Genomic DNA, 19460 nt, shown 5'->3' with positions numbered 1-19460 from the left:
AAAATGTTCAGATATAATAAGTTACTTAAAACACTTGCTCAGTCATTACTATTTTAGGAGACTTTCTGATTAAGTTACAAGTTGAACTTTGCCAGGTTGATCATTGATGAACTTTGCCCCTGGAACAAGGTGCACTGGGGCTGCTGAGCCCTCCAAAAGCATAGTGTAATCATGGGAAGTTTTAACTACTGATGAAACTGTTCAATGCAATCGAGAACAACTTCAAAAGCCAAGCCATCCACAGAGCATTTAACCTTTTAAAGTATTAACTAGGGGGTTCGGGGTTGGGGGCAGGTTTGTTGCTGTTTTGTTTGGGAATTGTCTGTTTTTGTTTTGAGACTTTCTGGGTTTAACAGTTGGACACAACACTGGCCCTGTAAAAAAGGGTCCTGGGGCTTTTTGCAAGGGTCTTGTTTACTGTTAAAACTTTAAATGCAGTGTCTTAATTTATTCTGAAAATAAGAAGGCAGAATAGCATTCAAAAGGAAATCAGTGGGAAGAGAATACCCTAGTTTCTCCCTTTCCCCACGTGTCACATAGTGGGTTTTAAGTAGAGACTTCAGACCCTACGGAGCAGTTATCTATACGGCAATTTCTGAGGTGCATGGTGAGACCGCAGCTGGAGCAGTTGAGGTTTGACCCGTGGGAAAGGGGGTCCTGAGCCACTGAAAGCTAAAGCTTGGGCGGAGGGCACCTAGCATAGGGGGTGCACAGACGCTGCCGAGTGGGCGGGAGGATGAGGCCACGGCTGGGATTGGTCGGCGCAGGGGGCGGGGCCACGGGAGACGCCTTCGCAGCCATGGCCGCCGCCGCCCGCTCTCGGGTCGCGCACTTGCTGAGGCAACTGCAACGCGCTACGTGAGTGCAGGGCCCGGCGGGCGGGCAGGGGATCGGAGGGTGCCGCCGTGCCCACGCAGCCCCACTGGGTGTGACCCGCCCGGGCCCCGCGCATCCTTCCTCTGGTTGCTTTCAAGAACTTGGGGAAGGGTCCAGCGCCCGCTGCAAGTGGTGCAGGACCGCGTTGTCACACTGCGGTGCCACACGCACCGCGCTTGGGACAGGTTTCACCCTGTTCTGCGGTTAAGGAAGCTACGGCCCAGAGAGGACAGTGCCTGGTCCCACGTCCTGGCAGGCAGTGGAGGGCTTAACATAGTGACCCAGACGCATTTATGTATCCAATCAACACATTTATATTGTGTGCATGTTATGTGCCAACTATTCTAGGTGCCGGGGAGACAAAGACGAAAGACCCTGGAGCAGTTTAAAGTCTAGTAGGATATCGATGAGGGGACAGCGTTTGTAAAACGGGCGGGCCAATACGGAATGCAGCAGACAGAGGGTGTAGAAGAAAAAGGTGGACGTGAGAAGTCACCAGGAGCTGCACTCCCTGGCGTGTACAGGGTGTTAAATGTTATGACATGTCAGACTTGCCCTCTAGAAATGCGGGTACCTGGCAGCCACATGATAAAATACTTGTTGACTGTCCAAGTGCACTAGTGCCTGGGAAAACATGGAAATATTCACGCAAACGGGGAGGTAAATAAGCGGGGGTGAGGGGGACGGGAGGGGGAGAGACTAGAGAGGTATTTCAGGCCAAGGGAAGCGCAGCACCAGAGGCAAGAGATGAAGCTCCAGCATCTAAAAGTAGTTCAAATATGGACCTGCCTTCATAGGAGGAGGTGAGGATGGAGAAGACAGATGGTGAAAGACCATGAATAAGAAAATAAAACTTATGGGGCACTTAGGTGTCAGGCACAGTCCCACACTCTTTACGTGTACTGCATACTGTTACTAGTAACTAATCGTTACAACAATCCTATGCAATATTGTATTATATCCTCATATTACAGATAAAAAAATAAAGGCATGGAGAAAAAGAATTTGTTCAGTGTCACACAGTCAGCAAATGGCACAACCATAATTTGAACCCAGATATTCTGGATTCGCAGTCTTTGTTCTCAGTCCTATGCTAAGGAATTTGAATTGTGTCCTATGGGTAATGAAAAGTTATGGAAGCAATAGTTCTCACTGTGAAACACTAATATCTTGAAAGGCCCGTGAAAATAGAATTCCATGGACACATAGGTTTGGGAAACTGCTCACCGCTGCATAGCTCTCTTGGAAAGTCAGGATATACATTGGTACATGCAGGGCTCTGAGAAGTCTGGTAGTGGTGGGGGAAAGGTTAGGTGTATTTAATTAAACTTTGTTCTAAATCTGTCATCATAGAACTTTTTATTAAGCAACACCATTCATATCCCTTGGAACCAGTGTCATGTAGAACATGTTTTTGGAATGGTTGCATGACAAAGGAGTGTGGCATAATTAGAATTATGTGACAGCTTTGTGGTGGCAGTGTAGAGTGCAGAAGAAAGACTAGAGGTAATTATAGTGCTCCAGCTAAAAGGTGATTGATGGCTTCGAGCACCAAGGAGCGGCAGCTAGTACAAGGATAGATACAAGAAATATTGAGGAGTTGGTAAGAATCAGCAGGATTTTGCATCTGATCAATGAGACAGAAGAAATTGAGCTTTCTGTCTGGAACATCAGGTAACTGGTGGGCAATTTACCAAGATTGGAATGGTAAAAGGGTTAGCTTTAGAAGGAAGATAATAACTGCAGTCTTGGGCATTTTGAATTGGACATGCCTCAGGTATATCAGGATGAAGATACCCAGCAGGGAACTGAATATATTGTTCTGGAACTCAGGAGTGAGTTGAAATCTCATCCATGTGTATCACGGACCTCCCCTCTCAAGGAATCGCCAGTTCCAGGAGGGTTTTGCAGTCAGTGATATGAATGTTGTCCATCGGGCTGAAGGGCTAGTTCATCCGGGTAAGCAACAAGGCCTGGTGATGTGCCTGTTAACATCGTTTTGATACAAGCCATTTTGATACAATTTGGTGACTTTTTCATTTCATCTGCTGATGCGGAAGAGACAGACAGAAAGCAACATCTCTCATATCTCCCCTGTGGGGAATGAGACAGAAGGGGCAATTGCAACCTCATCTCCTGTCTCTCCTGCAGGGGAAAATGAGACCAAAGGGGGAATTTACTCAACCCCTGATCACGGCACAGAAATCACCTCATATGCAGGAACAGACAAAAGCTAATAGACAGCAGCCAGTGAAGGCAAATTTTCCTCAACATCTTCCCTACAGTGTGCAAGCAAAGGCCTTGGCAAACTAAAACCAGAGGAAAAGGGCTGAGAATGAAGTCGTGGGGAGTAGCACTGTCATAGTAGGAGTAGCAAAATGGTGCTTTGTTTGTTCTGTACATGTTCATTCATTTCATAGGGTAAGCATTTAAACGTGGGAGATTTTAAATAAACGTCTTGGAAAATTGGGAAATGGCATCACGGCTCACATTTAATCTGGGGAAAGTCTGCTGGGGCTGAGTATTTTAGAAGCCACATGATAAAATACTTGTTGACTATGCAAGTGGTGGCCACTTTTAGATGGGGCAAGGTACTCAAGGTCATGAGACAGGTGAGGTCCCTCAGGGAGTAAGTGTGGAAAGAAGAGAAGCATCCACAGTCAGAACCCTAGGACCCACCAGCATTCAGACTCAAGCATAAAAAGAAACAAGGTCAGGAGCAGCCAGTGCAGTGGGAAGAAAACCAGAGAGTGGTCCTGGAGGTCAACAGAGGAGTTTTTCCACCGAGGAGGGAGTGAACAGGAGTGAGCCTGCTGACAGGTCAGGTAAGATGTGGCCTGAACTGAGGACTGAGTGGTAAATTAGCAAGGTGGGGGGCATTGGTGACCCGGTAAGCTTGTCACTGGAGTCACGGGGCAAAGGCTGATTGAAAGAGGTCCCAGCGACAATGAGAGAAAAGAAATTGAAGAGAGTCAGCTAAAGGGAAGGAGAGAGGTGGGGGCGGCATCAGGAGAGGGAAGAGGAAGTTGTTTGCTTTTTTCATATAAAATGGAAAAAAATGACAGTTTCCTACTGATGGATAAGATGGATTGGGAGGGAAATTTGGATGATGCAGGAGAGAGAAGGAAGGACTGCTGGTAGTTGTGTCCTTGAGTAGATGAGCGACCTGAGATTTAGTGCACAGGGGAGGGCTTGGCCTTTGCCAAGAGCACAGCCAGTCTGTCAGTGATACAAGGAAAGAAGCCAGAATGATTGGACCGGAGCCAGGAGCTGGGCAGATGAGGGGCTTGCTCTGACGGGCTTCTGCGGCTTCTCAGGAGGGGTGCAAAGGAGCCCATCGGTGGTTTCAGGCCATCCTACGAAAGTGGGGGAGCCCACAGTCTGTTCCCCTCCCCCAGGTCAGGCTCTGTGTCTTTGCTCACCAGGAAAAGAGAGAAGAAGGTCAAGAGATGGTAAATGTCTACATTTCTTTATTTATTCATTCACTCAGGATTAGGGCTTACTTTGTGCCGGGCCCATGCTAGCCGCTGCAGATAAAGTTGTGAGCTAAGGTACCTCTTGCCCCATTACCACAAAATTTATAATCTCAAGGAAGATGGAAACAGGAAAGGGGCACCAGCAACAGAGTTTGATTACAGTTTTAATGGGGAGGGATATACAGGTACTATGGACCACAGAGAGAAGGTGTCTACCCAGGGCCCAGGCCTTAGGGAAGCCACATCTGAACTGACAACGAGAAAGAACCTAATTGCCCAGAAGTATGTTCCAGACAGCGAACATAACAAGGACAAAATTATGGAAGCAAGAGATAAACTGTATGGCCGATTAAAAGAAAAGAACAAAATTAATCTTTTAAGAGCCCAACCCCGGGGATGGCCAGAGATGGGGGGCTAGGCTGGAGAGGTTAACCGGGCCAGTGAGGCACACCCAGGTCTGAGCTTTATCCTAAGAGCCTTGAGGAGCATTTGAAATACTTTGAAACAAGGGAGTGACATCATTGGAAATATGCCCCAGACCACAGTGTGAGAAGGGTGGAGCCAAGCCTGTTAGGAACTCCACAGCAATCCAGGTGAGATGACACCAGAACCAGCGAGTGGAAGGGGGCCCCAGAGAAGTGCATGGGTTTGGGTAGAGAAATATTTGGGGCCTTGATGCATGGTTGGCTATAAAGGGTGAGGGGTGAGCCCAGGATAGAATCCAACATTTAAGGAATTAGCAGAGTGGAAAAGAAGCTAAAGGAAGAATAATTAGAGGAAACCCAGGTGAGCAAGGAGTTCTGGAAGCCAAAAAAGTGTTTCAGCCACCCAAAGAGGGGTGACCCACAGTGTTCAAGGCTGTGAGAGTAAGGTGCTAGGGGGTCTGAGATGTAAGGACACAGCAGGAAAGCTGGAACTGATGGAGAGAGCAGCTGGATTTCAGGGGGCCAAGGAATGTGTGGGAGGCAAGGAAATGGAACCAGCAGATAGAGGTCAGAAGGGGAGAAACAGAGTGAGCAAGCCAAGGGGCAAGAGGTTGAAAGTTTTAAGCATGAAACTAATAAATACGATATAACACGCATTGAGTGAGTGGGGAGAATAGGAAATACAGGACAGATGGAGATCCCAAGATGGCAAGAGAGGATGTGATTCAAAGCACAAATAAGGAATGAGCAACTGAGGTAGCCTTAGAGCCTGAAAAATGTAAAAACGGGTGGGTGCGTGTTCTCCCGCTGGCTCTGGGCATTGGAAAGCTTTGCGTTTGCTTTTCCTCTTCCCTTTGCCTCTTTTCTCTTGTGGGAGGCGTAAAGCCCACCTGTGGAAAAGAACACCTTGGCCTAGCCTGCTTTCATTGGAGCCTGCGGCTGGATCAGACCAGCGGGGATGCTCCTGGGAAAACACTTAGCACTTGGCGTTCTCAGCGGCGCCCACGAGATGGCAGCCTTGAGTCGCGGTCGTGCACACACCGCCGCGCGGTTCTGACTTCCCCAATCTGTTTTTGAGATCATGACCATCATGGAGTTCAACCTTTTTCCTTCCTTCCCCATCTTCCCCCTCAGATGTTTTCATTCCAAATTTGAGTGGGGGAGGGAAGGTTATACACTCACATAGCCATGGGGACCCAACTATGACAAGGTCCCCCGGGGAACAATTAGAAACATAAAACCCTCTCGCAACACTCAGTGAGCAGGACAAAGGGAAGCCAGAGAAGGGACTGTCCAAGATCTCGGAGGTGACCAGCACAGGGAAGGGATACGGAAGGCAAGGGCAGAGAAGCAGACTGAGACTGAGAAGAGTAAGGGATTTGGTACGAAGAAAGGGACAGGTGTGAGTGCGATTTAGGCAGAGAGGGGATGGACACAGGGCAGTGGTCCCTGGTCCCTGAAGCTTGGCAGGGAAAGGACTGGAGGCTCAAGGTGGTACCCAGCGAGGCCTGCAGGCCCAGGGAGGGACAGGCCCAGAACCTGTCTGAAGAAAAATTAAACACCTTGAAGACCCTGGGAAAATACAGGAAAGTACCTGGAGTGGGGGGAAAAGGGAGGATGGGAGGAGATTAGGTGCGAGAGTAGTTAACTGTGGGTCCTTTCAGTCAAAACTCCTAACCTAGTAAGAGCTGGGACCTCATAGAAACAAGGAAACCAGGAAACTAGGGACCCCATCGAGACCAGGGACCCCACCTTAAACTTACTTGTAGTCCTAGGATGTTCGTCTCAGCTACCCGTAGGCAGTTGTTAAATACTGCTTGAATAATTCATGAAAGAATGGACCTACAACACTGGAAAGACTCTCAGTCAACTTTTTGTCCATGGTGATTTCTGTTTTCTTCTATATACAGTGTTTGCCAATAGCTACTACTTTGATGGCATCTTAAGACTAGATAGACTTCAAAATGGGTTACTTTAAGGCTTCTTATCTTTGGGTTTTCTAGTTTCACTTTACATTTTTTTTCTTTTCTCTAGATGCCAGTGCCCAACTCATTCGCATACTTACTCCCAAGGTAATAATACATTCTGTGTTTTCAGACTGGCCCCAATTTCCACTTCCACAGTTGGCATTTATAATGTATTTGGACAAAGGGTGAAAGCAAAGAAAATCAAGGGATATGAGAAGGTTGATAAAAATGATTATCTTCTCGTTTGAAATTGGTAATACGTAGTTCTAATTCTATGATGTTAGCTAAATGTATGTTACTGATTATGTGTTTGGCTCAAATACATATTTAATACTATTTATAATGTTTGTTCTAAATAGAATTATATGCCAAAGCTGAAAATGGTGGTATGGGTAGGATTTTAAGATTGTCTGAGTTCATCAAACAGAATTCATCAAGATGAAATCTTTGCAAGTCTCTAATACATCTCGAAAAAGAAAGAGGCTAAAGAACAAGGTGGTTCCTAGAAGGAAAAAACTTACAGGTGTTAATGTTTAAAGTAACTTCTATTTCTTAATAATTCAAAATAATGACAAAAGTTTTCAGTTCCCACAGACATCTTAATCTGTACCAACTCCATTGTCCACAGAGCAGCAGGAAGCCCATCATCACCTCAGTGTGTCCTCAGAATGTCTGTCACATGAATTACTGACACAAACACTGATGTCACCTCTTAGAAGGAAAGGTCAAATCTGAACAGTGTAGCACGGGATAGAAAGGAGGGGGTCTGGCCATGCAGAATCCTAAGCAACCTCCCCAACACCCCCACCGCAGAGAAGCCTGGCGGGGAGTAGAGCAGATAAACTAACTGAGGGCTGTGCCTGCCGGTGGAGTGACTCAGCCTTAAGGACAAGCCAGGGGACCCCCCATTCATGAACAGCCATTGCCACGCAGAAGCATGCCCAGCCTTCAGGCCCTCATGTGCAAACGTCTTCAGTTGGTTTTCTCCAATTCTGACTTGGTTTCAGCAAAGAATCAGGAATTTTCTATTTGGGGGGAATAAAATTAGTAATTTAGGGAAAGATAATGTCTCTTTCATAGGATCCAATTTATGTCTTCTAAACTTTACTCACAGGAGTAATAGATTATTTCTTTAAAGCCTGTAGTAATCAAAGAAATTTAAATTTTGATTAAGGATACCCTCGCCCTCAGGAAAGTGAAGATAGATTGTTGTCTAGTGGTGGTCTCTTTTACTTTCAAAAAAAAAAAATGGTAGTGAAAATTGTTCAGTAGACTTTTTGTCAATCTTATAGTCATAACCAGGACTGATAGAAAAAAAATCAATAAAAACAAGGATAAAATTCATTTAACGGGGCCCTCTTATTGTTCCAGTATCACAGAATTATCATTTTTGCCATAATTGCAACCAGATACATTGCAAAGAAATAATCAGTTTATAAATTTTTTTATTAAATCTCACAAAGAAAACTAAAATTTTTATATGTATCAGCATGAGAAATAGAAATATCTCACTGTGTTAAGTAACATCCATGGGAAAAAAATCTTAAACAAATGGTCACAGTTGCTATAAGAGGTGTAAGCAGGACTCTAATTACTGAATTTACTAATAGTTTTTCTCTAACAATAACCCATCTGTAGAGTCTAGAGGGTTTTTTTTCTGGAAGATTTTTACACATCATGTTTTCAAAAGTATATTTTAATTTCAAAGGAGAAAATATTCTAAGTAACTTTGTTTTCACACAATCAGCATCAAGTTAGCATTACATTCTCTTAAAATTGAGGTTTAATTTGATATACAACAATGAAACCTGAAAAATATAGTTTAGGTAAGGGTTCAGGGGAGATGTTTATGTTTACTGCTGGTGTTCACTGCTGGGCTACCGATTTACTGTCAAATGACAATGCTTTGCTTTATTTTTGACACCTATTCTAATGCTAAGTTTTACATTTCTAGCTCCTGGATTTTCACCTTATGGGAAAACAACAGATTACGCCTTTGAGGTAAATTTAATCAGTCTATTCTTTCTTTTATGAATGACCTGAAAAAAATACAACTAGAGTATTTTGCTAATGCATTATTATCTCATTTAAAATCTGTTATTAATTGATGTTCCCTAATCTCATTATTTGATCAGGCCCTATTTAGGAAAGTACCTTATTAGGATAATGAACTATAAACATGAGTCATGTCTACCATACTGTCTTCTGTATAGCTGTTAAAGTAGGACAAATTCCCAGTTCTACAAACTCTGCAATTTATATATGTTGTATGCTAAATCTTCTTTAGCTTTGTAGTTATAACTATCTCAAAAGAGGGCCAGGTAATCTTTTGACACAAGAATAAATGAACAATTAATTCTGATGAATTTTTATCACACCGTATTTATATAATTATTTGTTTAAATCCCGGCCTCCTCCTATTTCAGGAATCATAAAGTCCATGTCACCAGGGGCCTAACAATCAACCTGCCCCTGAGCAGGCTGGGTGAGGATGGTGCTGAGTTCACTGAGAGCCCAGGCCCATCTGAAAGGTGCGGCCTCCAGTCAGCCCCCCGTGATTGCTGCCCCCCAGGAATGCAGGCTCGGTGTAGCCCAGTTATTTAAGAGACATAGTCACATTGGATTTTTTTTTAATCCTGACTTTTAAGAGTTATTAGCCAATTCAAAAAAAAAAATCTAAACATAATGTGGATCAAACAAAATGTCTTTGAGACAAAAGTGACCCATCATCCATCAATATGAAAGCTCTTCTCTCAGCTGTAAACTTTGTGAAGCCGTGTTCCTCCTGTTAGTAGTTGTATTACCAGAGCCTACTACAGTGCCTGGAATATAGCAGGTACTCAGTAGTTTTGGGTGGGTAAGAGGATGGATGGATGGATGGATGGGTACATGCATGCAACAGTAGTTGGATAGATGAATGGTTGGATGAGTGAATGAAGGGAGTGAAAAATACACGAGGAATAAACAACATTTAAATTGGAAAATAAGAAATTTGAGAGGTAACTTAGATATGGAGGCATTTCAAGCTGAGGGAACAATTGAGAGTTTATGATGAATTTGGAAAAAGGTAAATAATTCCAAAGTGACTAGAGCCAAGGTTTGCTTAAAGAAGTGTGATGAGTCTGAGGCCAGATAGGGGTGACCTGGAAGGCCATGCTATTGAATAAATACTTTATTCTCCAAAGGAACCATTTCAGGCTTTTAGAAATGAAATGGTCAAATCTCTAATACACCCATCACGTATACCTTTTTTTTTTCAGATGGCTGTTTCAAATATTAGATATGGAGCAGGAGTTACAAAGGAAGTGGGAATGGCAAGTATTTAAGTTTTCTAGAGTCTACTGTAGAGGTTATATATCTTTTTGAAAAGAGCAAAGTGACAACAGTTGAGTCCTTTGTGGTTGTTGTTTTTTAAATGTTCAATGTTAAGCTTTCCAGAAGTGTCTATTATGTTTCTAGTGCAATCAAACCTAACGTATAAATTATTTTCATTACTGTAGGACCTACAAAACATGGGTGCTAAGAATGTTTGTTTGATGACAGACAAGAACCTTTCCCAGCTTCCTCCTGTACAAGTAGTTATGGATTCCCTAATGAAGAATGGCATAAACTTTAAGGTTTATGATAATGTGAGGGTGGAACCAACCGATAAAAGGTATTTTTTATCGTTGTTATTTACTTTACGTGGAAGCCAACATATTATCACTGTTGGCGTAAAACTTGTCCCAAGCCTTACTTAATGGCATGGCAATGTATTTCTGAAAAGTATGACATCATGGCTTTTATTTTCCCTTCTCTAAGCTTCATGGAAGCTATTGAGTTTGCCAGAAAGGGAGCTTTTGACGCCTACGTTGCCGTGGGTGGTGGCTCCACCATGGACACCTGTAAAGCTGCTAACCTGTATGCCTCCAGCCCTCACTCCGATATCCTAGATTATGTCAGTGCCCCCATTGGGAAGGGGAAGCCCGTGTCTGTGCCTCTTAAGCCTCTGATTGCAGGTAAAGACTGTTTGTTTGCTTGTTTATTTGTTTTCTTTCACAGTTGGCAAAAGGCCTTAGGAAAGATGCAAGCCAGGAATTTTAGGGTAGATGTTTCCGAAGCTTTCTGATCTCTTCATTTCAGTGTAGTACCTCATTGGGAGGGCAAAACAGATAGCAATTCATTTATGGTAAAATTCTGATCTTCATTATTGCACTGATCGAGACAATTGGGTCAGTGGTAGGAAAGTTTGCAGACTAAAGCTATGAAAGCACTATTTGAAGGAAGGGGGATGGTCATCATTTACTTAATAGATCCCTCTGCCGGTTTCACAAGGTGTTTCTTCTAAACCCCACTTTGTTTTGTCCCATGCTCCCAGCCGCTGTGGAGTTTAAAGGGAACATTCACTATTATTTTTCTGGTGTTGACTCAACCCTTTCTCCCACATAATGGCCCCTCAGCTGACCTGAGGCTTCGTGTCTGCCCTGGAACATGTGGCCAGCACGGCTGCGTCGCTCTGGGTGACATCTGCTCTGTAGCTGCTAGGAGGGGCACAGCCGCGCAAATCCAAATCAGAATAGCTTGTGTGTTTCACACAGACCTTGGGATTTTTCTGTCTTTTCTTCCCTCTCATTTTATGGCTGTTAGCTTATGACTATTTAAAGTTTATGGCTGAAATAAGCTAACTGATAACTGGGAAGTATCAGTTTAATGCCTTGTCGTCTCTCTTCTCCCCCTCTCCTGCCCCCATTGTGAATGGGCCTTGTGATGGGATGCGGATGAGTTCATGTCCAATGAACTGCTGTGATGTGAGTGAGCAGTCAGCAGGGGGCAGCATAACTGATGTCTGGCAAGTGGAACCCTCTGGGGAGACAAACTTGACAGACCTACCAAGCCACGAGCCCAGCGAAGGCAGAGCATTACTGTGCTTGCTGCCAAGAGGGCATGAAGACGTCTTTAGAGAGGCAAACAGGAGTTTTCTTCCTGGAGATGCCCAGCGGCCTGCGTTGGGATCCCCAACTGCAGCTGCTTAAGCTCTGGCACCGAGGAGCCCGAGGTTCCCAGCGCTCCTCACTGTTACTACAGAAACAGACATTACACGTACATGTTAAACCTACATACGTGTTAATACAGTCATGGACATCATACACACATGTTAACACAGGTACAGGCATCACATACACATCAAACCGCACATACATGTTACACATGCATGCATGTAATGCAGACATGGACATCATACGTGCTTGCCAACACAAGCATCATGCTGTTATCCATACATGTTAATGCAGATGCAGACATACATGTGAAACATACATACATGTTAATAGACATCATACAAGCAACGGGGGCTGCAAAGCTTCCTTCTCTAACTTTGCTCCTTCTTTCCTAAGTATCTCCACCGACCTTTATTTACATGTTGTATTAAAATTAATATTATTTTGTTCAAGTCCCAACTACTTCAGGAACCGGGAGTGAAACTACTGGAGTTGCCATTTTTGACTATGAACACTTGAAAGTAAAAATTGGTAAGAATTTTGCCCTTTAACTTTTAAAAACATTCTCTTACCTTTTAACCCCACCCCTTTTGCTTTAATCCTAATACTTCACAATCAAGGAATTATGGAGTGAAATGCATATATATGTACATTTTCTTTCTTTTTTCAAGTATATATAAAAATAAGAAACCATCTAATGAACTTCTTTTTGAGAATTACCTACAAAAGCATATTGAAATGCCATGAATCTCGATTGGCCATTTTTCTGCCCAAGTTAGTGACTTGTATGTCAATGACAAATGGTCCTTCCTTTCTTGGACACCTTTGTTATATTTTAAATCAACGTCATTGAGACATAATGTTATATAATAAAATGCCTCCATCTTAAGAGTCTGGTTTGATGGAATTTGATAAACATAGACATCCATGTAACCACCACCCCAATCAAGACACAAAACGTCCCCATCATTCCAGAATGTTCCCTCCTGCTCCTTCCTAGTCAATCCCTCCAGCCCCATTCCTGAATAACAACTGTTCTGCTTTCCATCCTCTTCATCATTTTTATCCTCTCTTCCACTCTGACTCTCAGCGAAGGTGGCAGAAATGTCCCTCTCTTTGAGTCTGGCTCAATATTCTTCTTCTAGGCCTTTGTAGCAGAATAAATTGATGCTCAACCACACATTTGTAGTAACTTCTCTTTTTAAAATTAAATTACATTATCCTTTGACATTGTTAAGATAATAATAGTTATCAACACTTAAACTCTACCTTACAGTTGTTGTTGGTTTTTTTAAATGCATCCTTTTTTTTTAAATTTTTTATTGGGGAATCTTGGGGAACAGTGTGTTTCTCCAGGGCCCATCAGCTCCAAGTCATTGTCCTTCAATCTAGTTGTGGAGGGCGCAGCTCAGCTCCAAGTCCAGTTGCCATTTTCAATCTTTAGTTGCAGGGGGCGCAGCCCACCATCCCATGTGGGAATTGAACCTGCAACCTTGTTGTTAAGAGCTCGCGCTCTAACCAACTGAACCATCCGGCCACCCCTACAGTTTTGTGTTTGTTTTTTTAAAAGAATTTTTCATGTCATCTAATGTGATCCTTAAACAGTTCTGTGAGGGGTGGAGGCCCTGTGATGGTATAGTCTAATCTCATAGAGAATTCAGAGAGGCTAAGTGACTTACCTAAAGACACACAGTAAGTTGCAGAGCAAGGAACCGAACCAGTGGCATGCTAGTAAACCAGTTCTCTGGAATCTAATAAGTAAATAAGCCCTGATTTGTAGTCTTTGCCAATTTCTGTGGTGTAAATACTCCCATCAGAGCCAATGACGTCACTCAACCTGGACTTGGGAAGACATGCTCACACTTGGCTCTTTCGAACCTGAAGGAGCTTCAGCTCCACTGAAAAAGCCAGGTTTCTGATTCCCAATCTCTTTCCACTGTTCCTGGCCACTTGTATACAGGAGAATGAATCTTGTCTCAGATTTTTTATTTTTAGGATAATTTCTTATCCTAAAGTTATTTAATGTTTTTAAATGGACCCCATTATCTATAACCTCTATTGAAAATCCCTGTCTTAGGCATTGCTTCCCGAGCCATCAAACCCACGCTGGGACTGGTTGACCCTCTGCACACCCTGCATATGCCTGCCCGGGTGGTCGCCAACAGTGGCTTCGATGTGCTTTGGTAGGTACAGGTGCCACCCATAGGGGCTTTGTCAGTACCTGGGTCTACGGATAGTATTTTCTTGCTGAAATTACTTTCTAAGCATTCATGGATTAGTACTCCACAGCAGCCCCAGCTTTGGCTGTATTATCCCCTTGCCTACATGAAACTATTGAAGCTGTAAAGATGGTTAAGTCAGTGAGGCCATGGGTGAGCCACAAACCTGCTGTTCGGGATGGACCACCCCAGCCACGGCTGCAGCCACAGGGACGTAGCAAAAGGAGCAGTTGGAGCTGGCCTGTCTCTATGGCCACGCTAACCAGAGAATGCCCAGGGCTGTCAAAACACGCGAGACGGCAGGAAAGGGAGCTGACGTTCTATGAGCTGAACCGTGCTCACCATGTCAGCACATTCCATGCATCATCCACAGCTCTGTACCTGGCGAAAAAGAGAACTCGCTTCAAGATGCTGAGTAACTTGCGCGCGTCATAACGATGCTGCCTAGCCTTCAGCTGCCATGTGCTCCGGCTTCCTAATCAGCGTTTCTACCCCAGACTTCGCTTCTGAGCTCCAGGCCATTCATCCCAGCGGCCTCACTCCCGGAGGTCCCACGGCAAGTCACATTCAGCATGTCCCAAACTGCCCTCTTTCACCCATCTGTACGTGCATATTTTTTCACATTCTAACATCTCTAAAATCAGAACATACCTTAAAATCTGTGGCATGGCGGTATAGTGTTCTTCCTCAGTGGTACCTTTGTTTTTTAAATGGTACATCTTATAATGCATGGCATCTTAAATTTGATGAAATCCGATCATGCTCTTAATTCTACCCCCCTTCCCCCCACACACACCTCACAGCTTCTCCTCCTGAGTCCCTTAACTTAGTGAGTGCAGGACTCAGTATGAGTGTCTCCTTTCTCTCATGCCCACACCAGCCAGGAGGTCCTCCCCCTGGTCTTGCTGAATTTCTCTCGTATGTGTTTCCTCTCGGGCCTCATTGCTCCGCCTTGGTTCAGGCCCGCCCCAGCTCTTGCCCTGATCGTTGTGGTCGTTCGCTCATCAATCTCCCTGCTGCCATCCCATAGTCCTTCCATCTGTCCTCCTCACTGGCCTCACCAAGCTTTCAGAATGCAATATGGCCACTACACACACACACACGTAAGTCTACCTTATAGGTCTTTCCATGGCTTTCCATGCCTGCTGTCCAAAGGCCACATTCCTTTGGCACTGGACTGTCCCCAAAGCTCAGTTCTTTATCTGCTTGGGTAACTCATCTTTCATGTCCACCGGAGCATTCTCTCTCTGATGGAGTCTTTGCTGACCCTCCCCTTCCCTCTCCTCAAGCACAACTGACCACTCTATCCTTTGCTCTTCCCCCTAGAGGGGCCTATACATTGCTTCTGAGACACCCTTCTCTTCACATGCATCTCTCCCTCAGTGCACTGTGAGCTTGGTGAGGACAGGACCATCTTCCTTATCCCTCCTTGCCCCTTGACACAGTGGCGGTCACATCATAGGTATTCAATGAATACCCATTGAATGAATTTCACACAAGCAGGAAGTGGCCGAGTTAGGATTCATGCCCAGGTCGACCCAAGTTCATGGTCTGCTTTACTCAATACGTTGCACTGCCTTCAAGAAACTGGAAAAAATTGTGTTCAACTCCATCCTGGTCATTGTTATCAGTACTTTGAAGACTTCTCCCCTAACAACTTGGAAATGAGGGAAATAAGATTACCCTCCCTAACTGGAAACTGCATAATAAATATTTAATGGACGAAAGCAGTCACCTTTAAGTGAATGATTCACAGGCCCAAAGACTTCACTGTCAGTCAGACGGGGGAGTGGGCTCAGGAGGAAGAATGGTGATAGTTGCCCTTCCAAATATTGTCCAAGGGAGAGAACACCTGGCCTGAAGAATCTGCCCCTGTGGCCCAGTGGCCTGTTCTGAAGGTGGACACACCCATCCACTCAACCTTAGAGGCAATCTCCCTAGTTAGGACTCTATGGGCCTTCTGGTCATAAATTAGCATCCATAGGACTTGCCAGCAGGGAGAAAAGGTGGCATCTGGAAGACTCAAGCGTCTGTCCCCCTCAGCAGTTACGTTTCTTGTTGCAAATCAATCATCGGACTTCTAGGTTTTACGTGTAGTTTCTGTGAGTGCCATTCGGTGAATGTGCCGCTGAGAGACAGAGCTGCTCCTGGGCCCAGACTCGAGATGCATGCAGGGCAGAGGTTGGACTCTGGACCTCAGCAGACTCACTGCCACCCCATCCTGGCCACGTGGACACCTCATTCTTACGTTACCCACAGATTCTCTGTTTAGAACCACAAAGCCATAGCTTCTGTCGACCAGCTGATTTTTTGGTTAAGTTCTAATGCTTTGTTCAACCAATGTTAGCTGCTTCTCAAATGTAGAAGAGAATAAATTCTCCAATTGAAGAATGAAAATTCTAATTCATGCAAAAAATAGTTCATCTTACATTTGTTCCCAATGCATCATTGATCTAGATGGTTATGCTTACTCTTATCTTCAGCACTTGATTACCTAGAATCGGTAGCAAGCCAGCAGGTGGAAGAAACGCTGAAGCTTGGGTCCTGAAATAGTCAACCCTGAATTTAGGTCACATAAGGAAAAAGAATTGGCATTTCTTTCAGGCCAAGATTTAATAATAATGGTGATTTATAAGTTTTATAATGTGCTGGTCCAATATGCTAAGTCCTTTACATGTGTCAACTCAATTTTCACAGTTGCACCGTGAAGATGTACTATTATTTATTCCTGTCTTAGAATCACAGGGAGGGTGGTGACTCCCCCCATGCCCGCAGCAGGAAGATTTGGTGCCAGAATTTACACCTGGGCAGATGACCCCAGGTTTACTGTTCTCACACACTGCATCGCGCTCTTATTAGGAGGCTAGTGTAATAAATGAACTCCTTGGGTAAGACGGTATTTGATCAATGCGACGTATAATAAAATAGTAAGTATACTTTAGAAGGTAATCGTTTTTTTAGAGTCAGTGCTTTGCTTCATGACTTAAATGTTTAAAAAATTTCACATCATAAAGATTTATTTGCCATAGGTAATCTTATACAGATAGGTCAAAAACACTATTTTCAACCTGTGCCTTTGAAATACTTCTTGTTAGCCATGCTCTGGAGTCCTACACGGCCCTTCCCTACCACATGCGGAGCCCATGCCCTTCAAACCCCATCTCCCGGCCAGCCTACCAGGGCAGCAACCCCATCAGTGACATCTGGGCAGTCCAGGCCCTGCGGATCGTGGCTAAGTATCTGAAGAGGTATGTCACCCCATATCCTCTGGCCTTGAGCTGGAAGCTGCACTGGAGAAGGGACTTGGGCTGCATTTGTAGTAGAGCCGGCAGGAAGTGACATGGAGCTGTTTCAGACTCACGGGGACCACCAGAGAGTGTGGCAGCATTTGACTGGGTAGAAGCGGGTACAGATAACGGGCAGCCAGTGTGTTTGAGAGGAACAGAAGGCTTGGCAGAGCAGCAGTGGGAGGTGAAGGGGTAAACTGGACACAGGAGAGGCCCATGCTCCATCATCTACTATTTTGTCTTGTTAATCAGGAAATACGGAACAAACATTGGGTTTTGGAAAGGAGACACAGACGCCTAACTATTCCAAAGAAAGGGGGGAAAAGCCGTGGCACTCTTATTTCGTAACAGGAACGCTTCCTTACTCCAGGCAAAATGGTGAAAGAGCAAGTGAGAACTGGTCGGCTTGGCAGTCAGGCTTCCTCCCCAGGGCAGGGTTTCCAAGCTCTGTGTGCAGGAAGGCTGAGCTGCATCTGAAAGGGACCTTTGAGAATGTGTTTTTCCAAAGTGGCACTGGGGACACAGAGAGCAAGCAAAGCCCGTCCTACAATAACATCCCACTTCCACAATAATAAATATTAAAATAACATGTGCAGTTTCCACAGATAACGAGAGGCCTCCAGTGGGTCCTAGTTGGGGCAATGTCACAGCAAGAACGGTGGGCGGGCTGCGTGTATCCTGCAGGTAGCCCCAGGCGACAGGGACTCACTCCGGGGAACCAGTCTGGGCCCTGTGCATTCGAATATGTGTTTACTCTAAGTCCATTCACAGCTGCAGTCAAGGTCATTGACAAATGAAGAAGAAGAATGAGTCCCAGGGCACTTTGCTAGAGCAGCTCTCACAATCCAAGGGTCAGTGCTTTGCTTCCCCTGGCGCTTTTATCACATGAGCAGCCTGACGTGATATTTATTATGCCTTTTCTGAAACCATTGATGAGAAAATATTGCTTACCTTCAGTTTTTCTTGAGAAGACAAGATGTCATTTGAATTACTTGCCTAATTTTTCTTCCTACCAAGTAGCATTTCTTATTTTCCCGATCGTTCCCTAAGGCAGCTCTTTATTCAGTAGGAAATGCCAATGTCAGTGTGTTATTGTTAGGTATTTATGTCATCCACAGGGCTGTCAGAAATCCTGATGATATTGAAGCAAGGTCCTATATGCATTTGGCAAGTGCTTTTGCTGGCATTGGCTTTGGAAATGCTGGTGTTCATCTGTGGTGAGCAAATCTGAGATTTTATTTATTCACCTAAGGTCATTGCTTTTAAATTTTTTTAAATATTTAGAATTTAGGACAGGTGGTAAGATTTAAATATGGTATAGAAAGAAAAAAAATTAATTTAGGGTCCTGGAATATTTTCTTAATTCAAATGTAGTGTGTTAGGTCAAAGATTTTGGGGTTTTGTGGTTTTTTTGGTAACAGTTTTATTGAGATATAATTGACACACTATGTAATTCACCCATTTAAAATATGTAATTCAGTGCTTTTCAGCATATTCTCTGAGTTACTGTTACCATAATCAATTTTAGGGCATGTTATCACCCAAAAAAGAAATCCTATACCCCTTAGTTGTTACCTACCAATCCTCCTATGCTTTCAGGCAACTATTAATCTACTTTCTGTCTCCATAGATTTGTCTATTCTGGACATTTCATATGAATAGAATCATATAATATGTGGTCTTTTGTGTCTGGTTTCTTTAACTTAGCATAGTGTTTCCATGGTTCATTCATGCGTATACAGTACTTCATTCCATTTTATTGCCAAATAACATTCCATTATATGGACAGACCACTTTTATTTCTCCATTCATCAGTTGGTGGACATTTGAGTTGTTTCCACTTTTTGGCTCTTATGAATAATGCTGCTATGAACATGAGTGTACAAGTTTTTGTGTGGATGTATGTTTTCTTTTCTATTGATTGTATACCTAGGAGTGGAATTGCTGGTAATCCTATGTTTAAATTTTGAGGAACTTCCAGACTTTTTCACAGCAGCCGTACCATTTTGCATTCCTACCAACAGTGGATGTGGGTTCTGATTTCTCCACATCCTTGCCATGTGTTGTGGATTTTTAAAACCTCAAATACATAATTTTTTTCCTCCTAATCTCTCACAAAAAGAGAGATCAGAATCTTTATTAATAGCCCAGAATTCATATTTTTGAACAGAACTTTATTTGTTTGTTGCCTTAAAAATGAATACCAGTGAACACGGAGAATTAAGAATAGGTCT

At 43.9% G+C, this 19460-nt stretch overlaps 1 protein-coding gene across 5 annotated transcripts in view; it reads left to right on the top strand.

Moving 5' to 3' along the window:
- Positions 1-753: 753 nt before the first annotated feature.
- The window catches only part of ADHFE1 (alcohol dehydrogenase iron containing 1), a 38623-nt gene continuing 19916 nt past the window's right edge, over positions 754-19460 (top strand). For 2 of the 5 annotated variants that reach the window (XR_012491572.1, XM_074318416.1), the window contains exons 1-10: positions 755-858; positions 6812-6849; positions 8699-8745; positions 10005-10058; positions 10245-10399; positions 10546-10742; positions 12174-12251; positions 13798-13903; positions 17035-17187; positions 18345-18443. Coding sequence is in view for 4 of the 5 variants with exons in the window: in XM_074318416.1 (XP_074174517.1) it covers positions 800-858; positions 6812-6849; positions 8699-8745; positions 10005-10058; positions 10245-10399; positions 10546-10742; positions 12174-12251; positions 13798-13903; positions 17035-17187; positions 18345-18443 (986 nt within the window). In the remaining variant the exon portion in view is untranslated. Of the gene's footprint in view, positions 859-6811; positions 6850-8698; positions 8746-10004; positions 10059-10244; positions 10400-10545; positions 10743-12173; positions 12252-13797; positions 13904-17034; positions 17188-18344; positions 18444-19460 lie in introns of all 5 variants that reach the window. The other 3 variants (XM_074318417.1, XM_074318418.1, XM_074318419.1) reach the window with 3 other exon arrangements.

The sequence above is a fragment of the Rhinolophus sinicus genome, linkage group LG14, assembly GCF_036562045.2.
Source record: "Rhinolophus sinicus isolate RSC01 linkage group LG14, ASM3656204v1, whole genome shotgun sequence".
Classification (NCBI taxonomy): domain Eukaryota; kingdom Metazoa; phylum Chordata; class Mammalia; order Chiroptera; family Rhinolophidae; genus Rhinolophus; species Rhinolophus sinicus.
The sequence above is the reverse complement of the archived record's forward strand: the minus strand, read 5'-3'. Positions and strand labels throughout refer to the sequence as shown.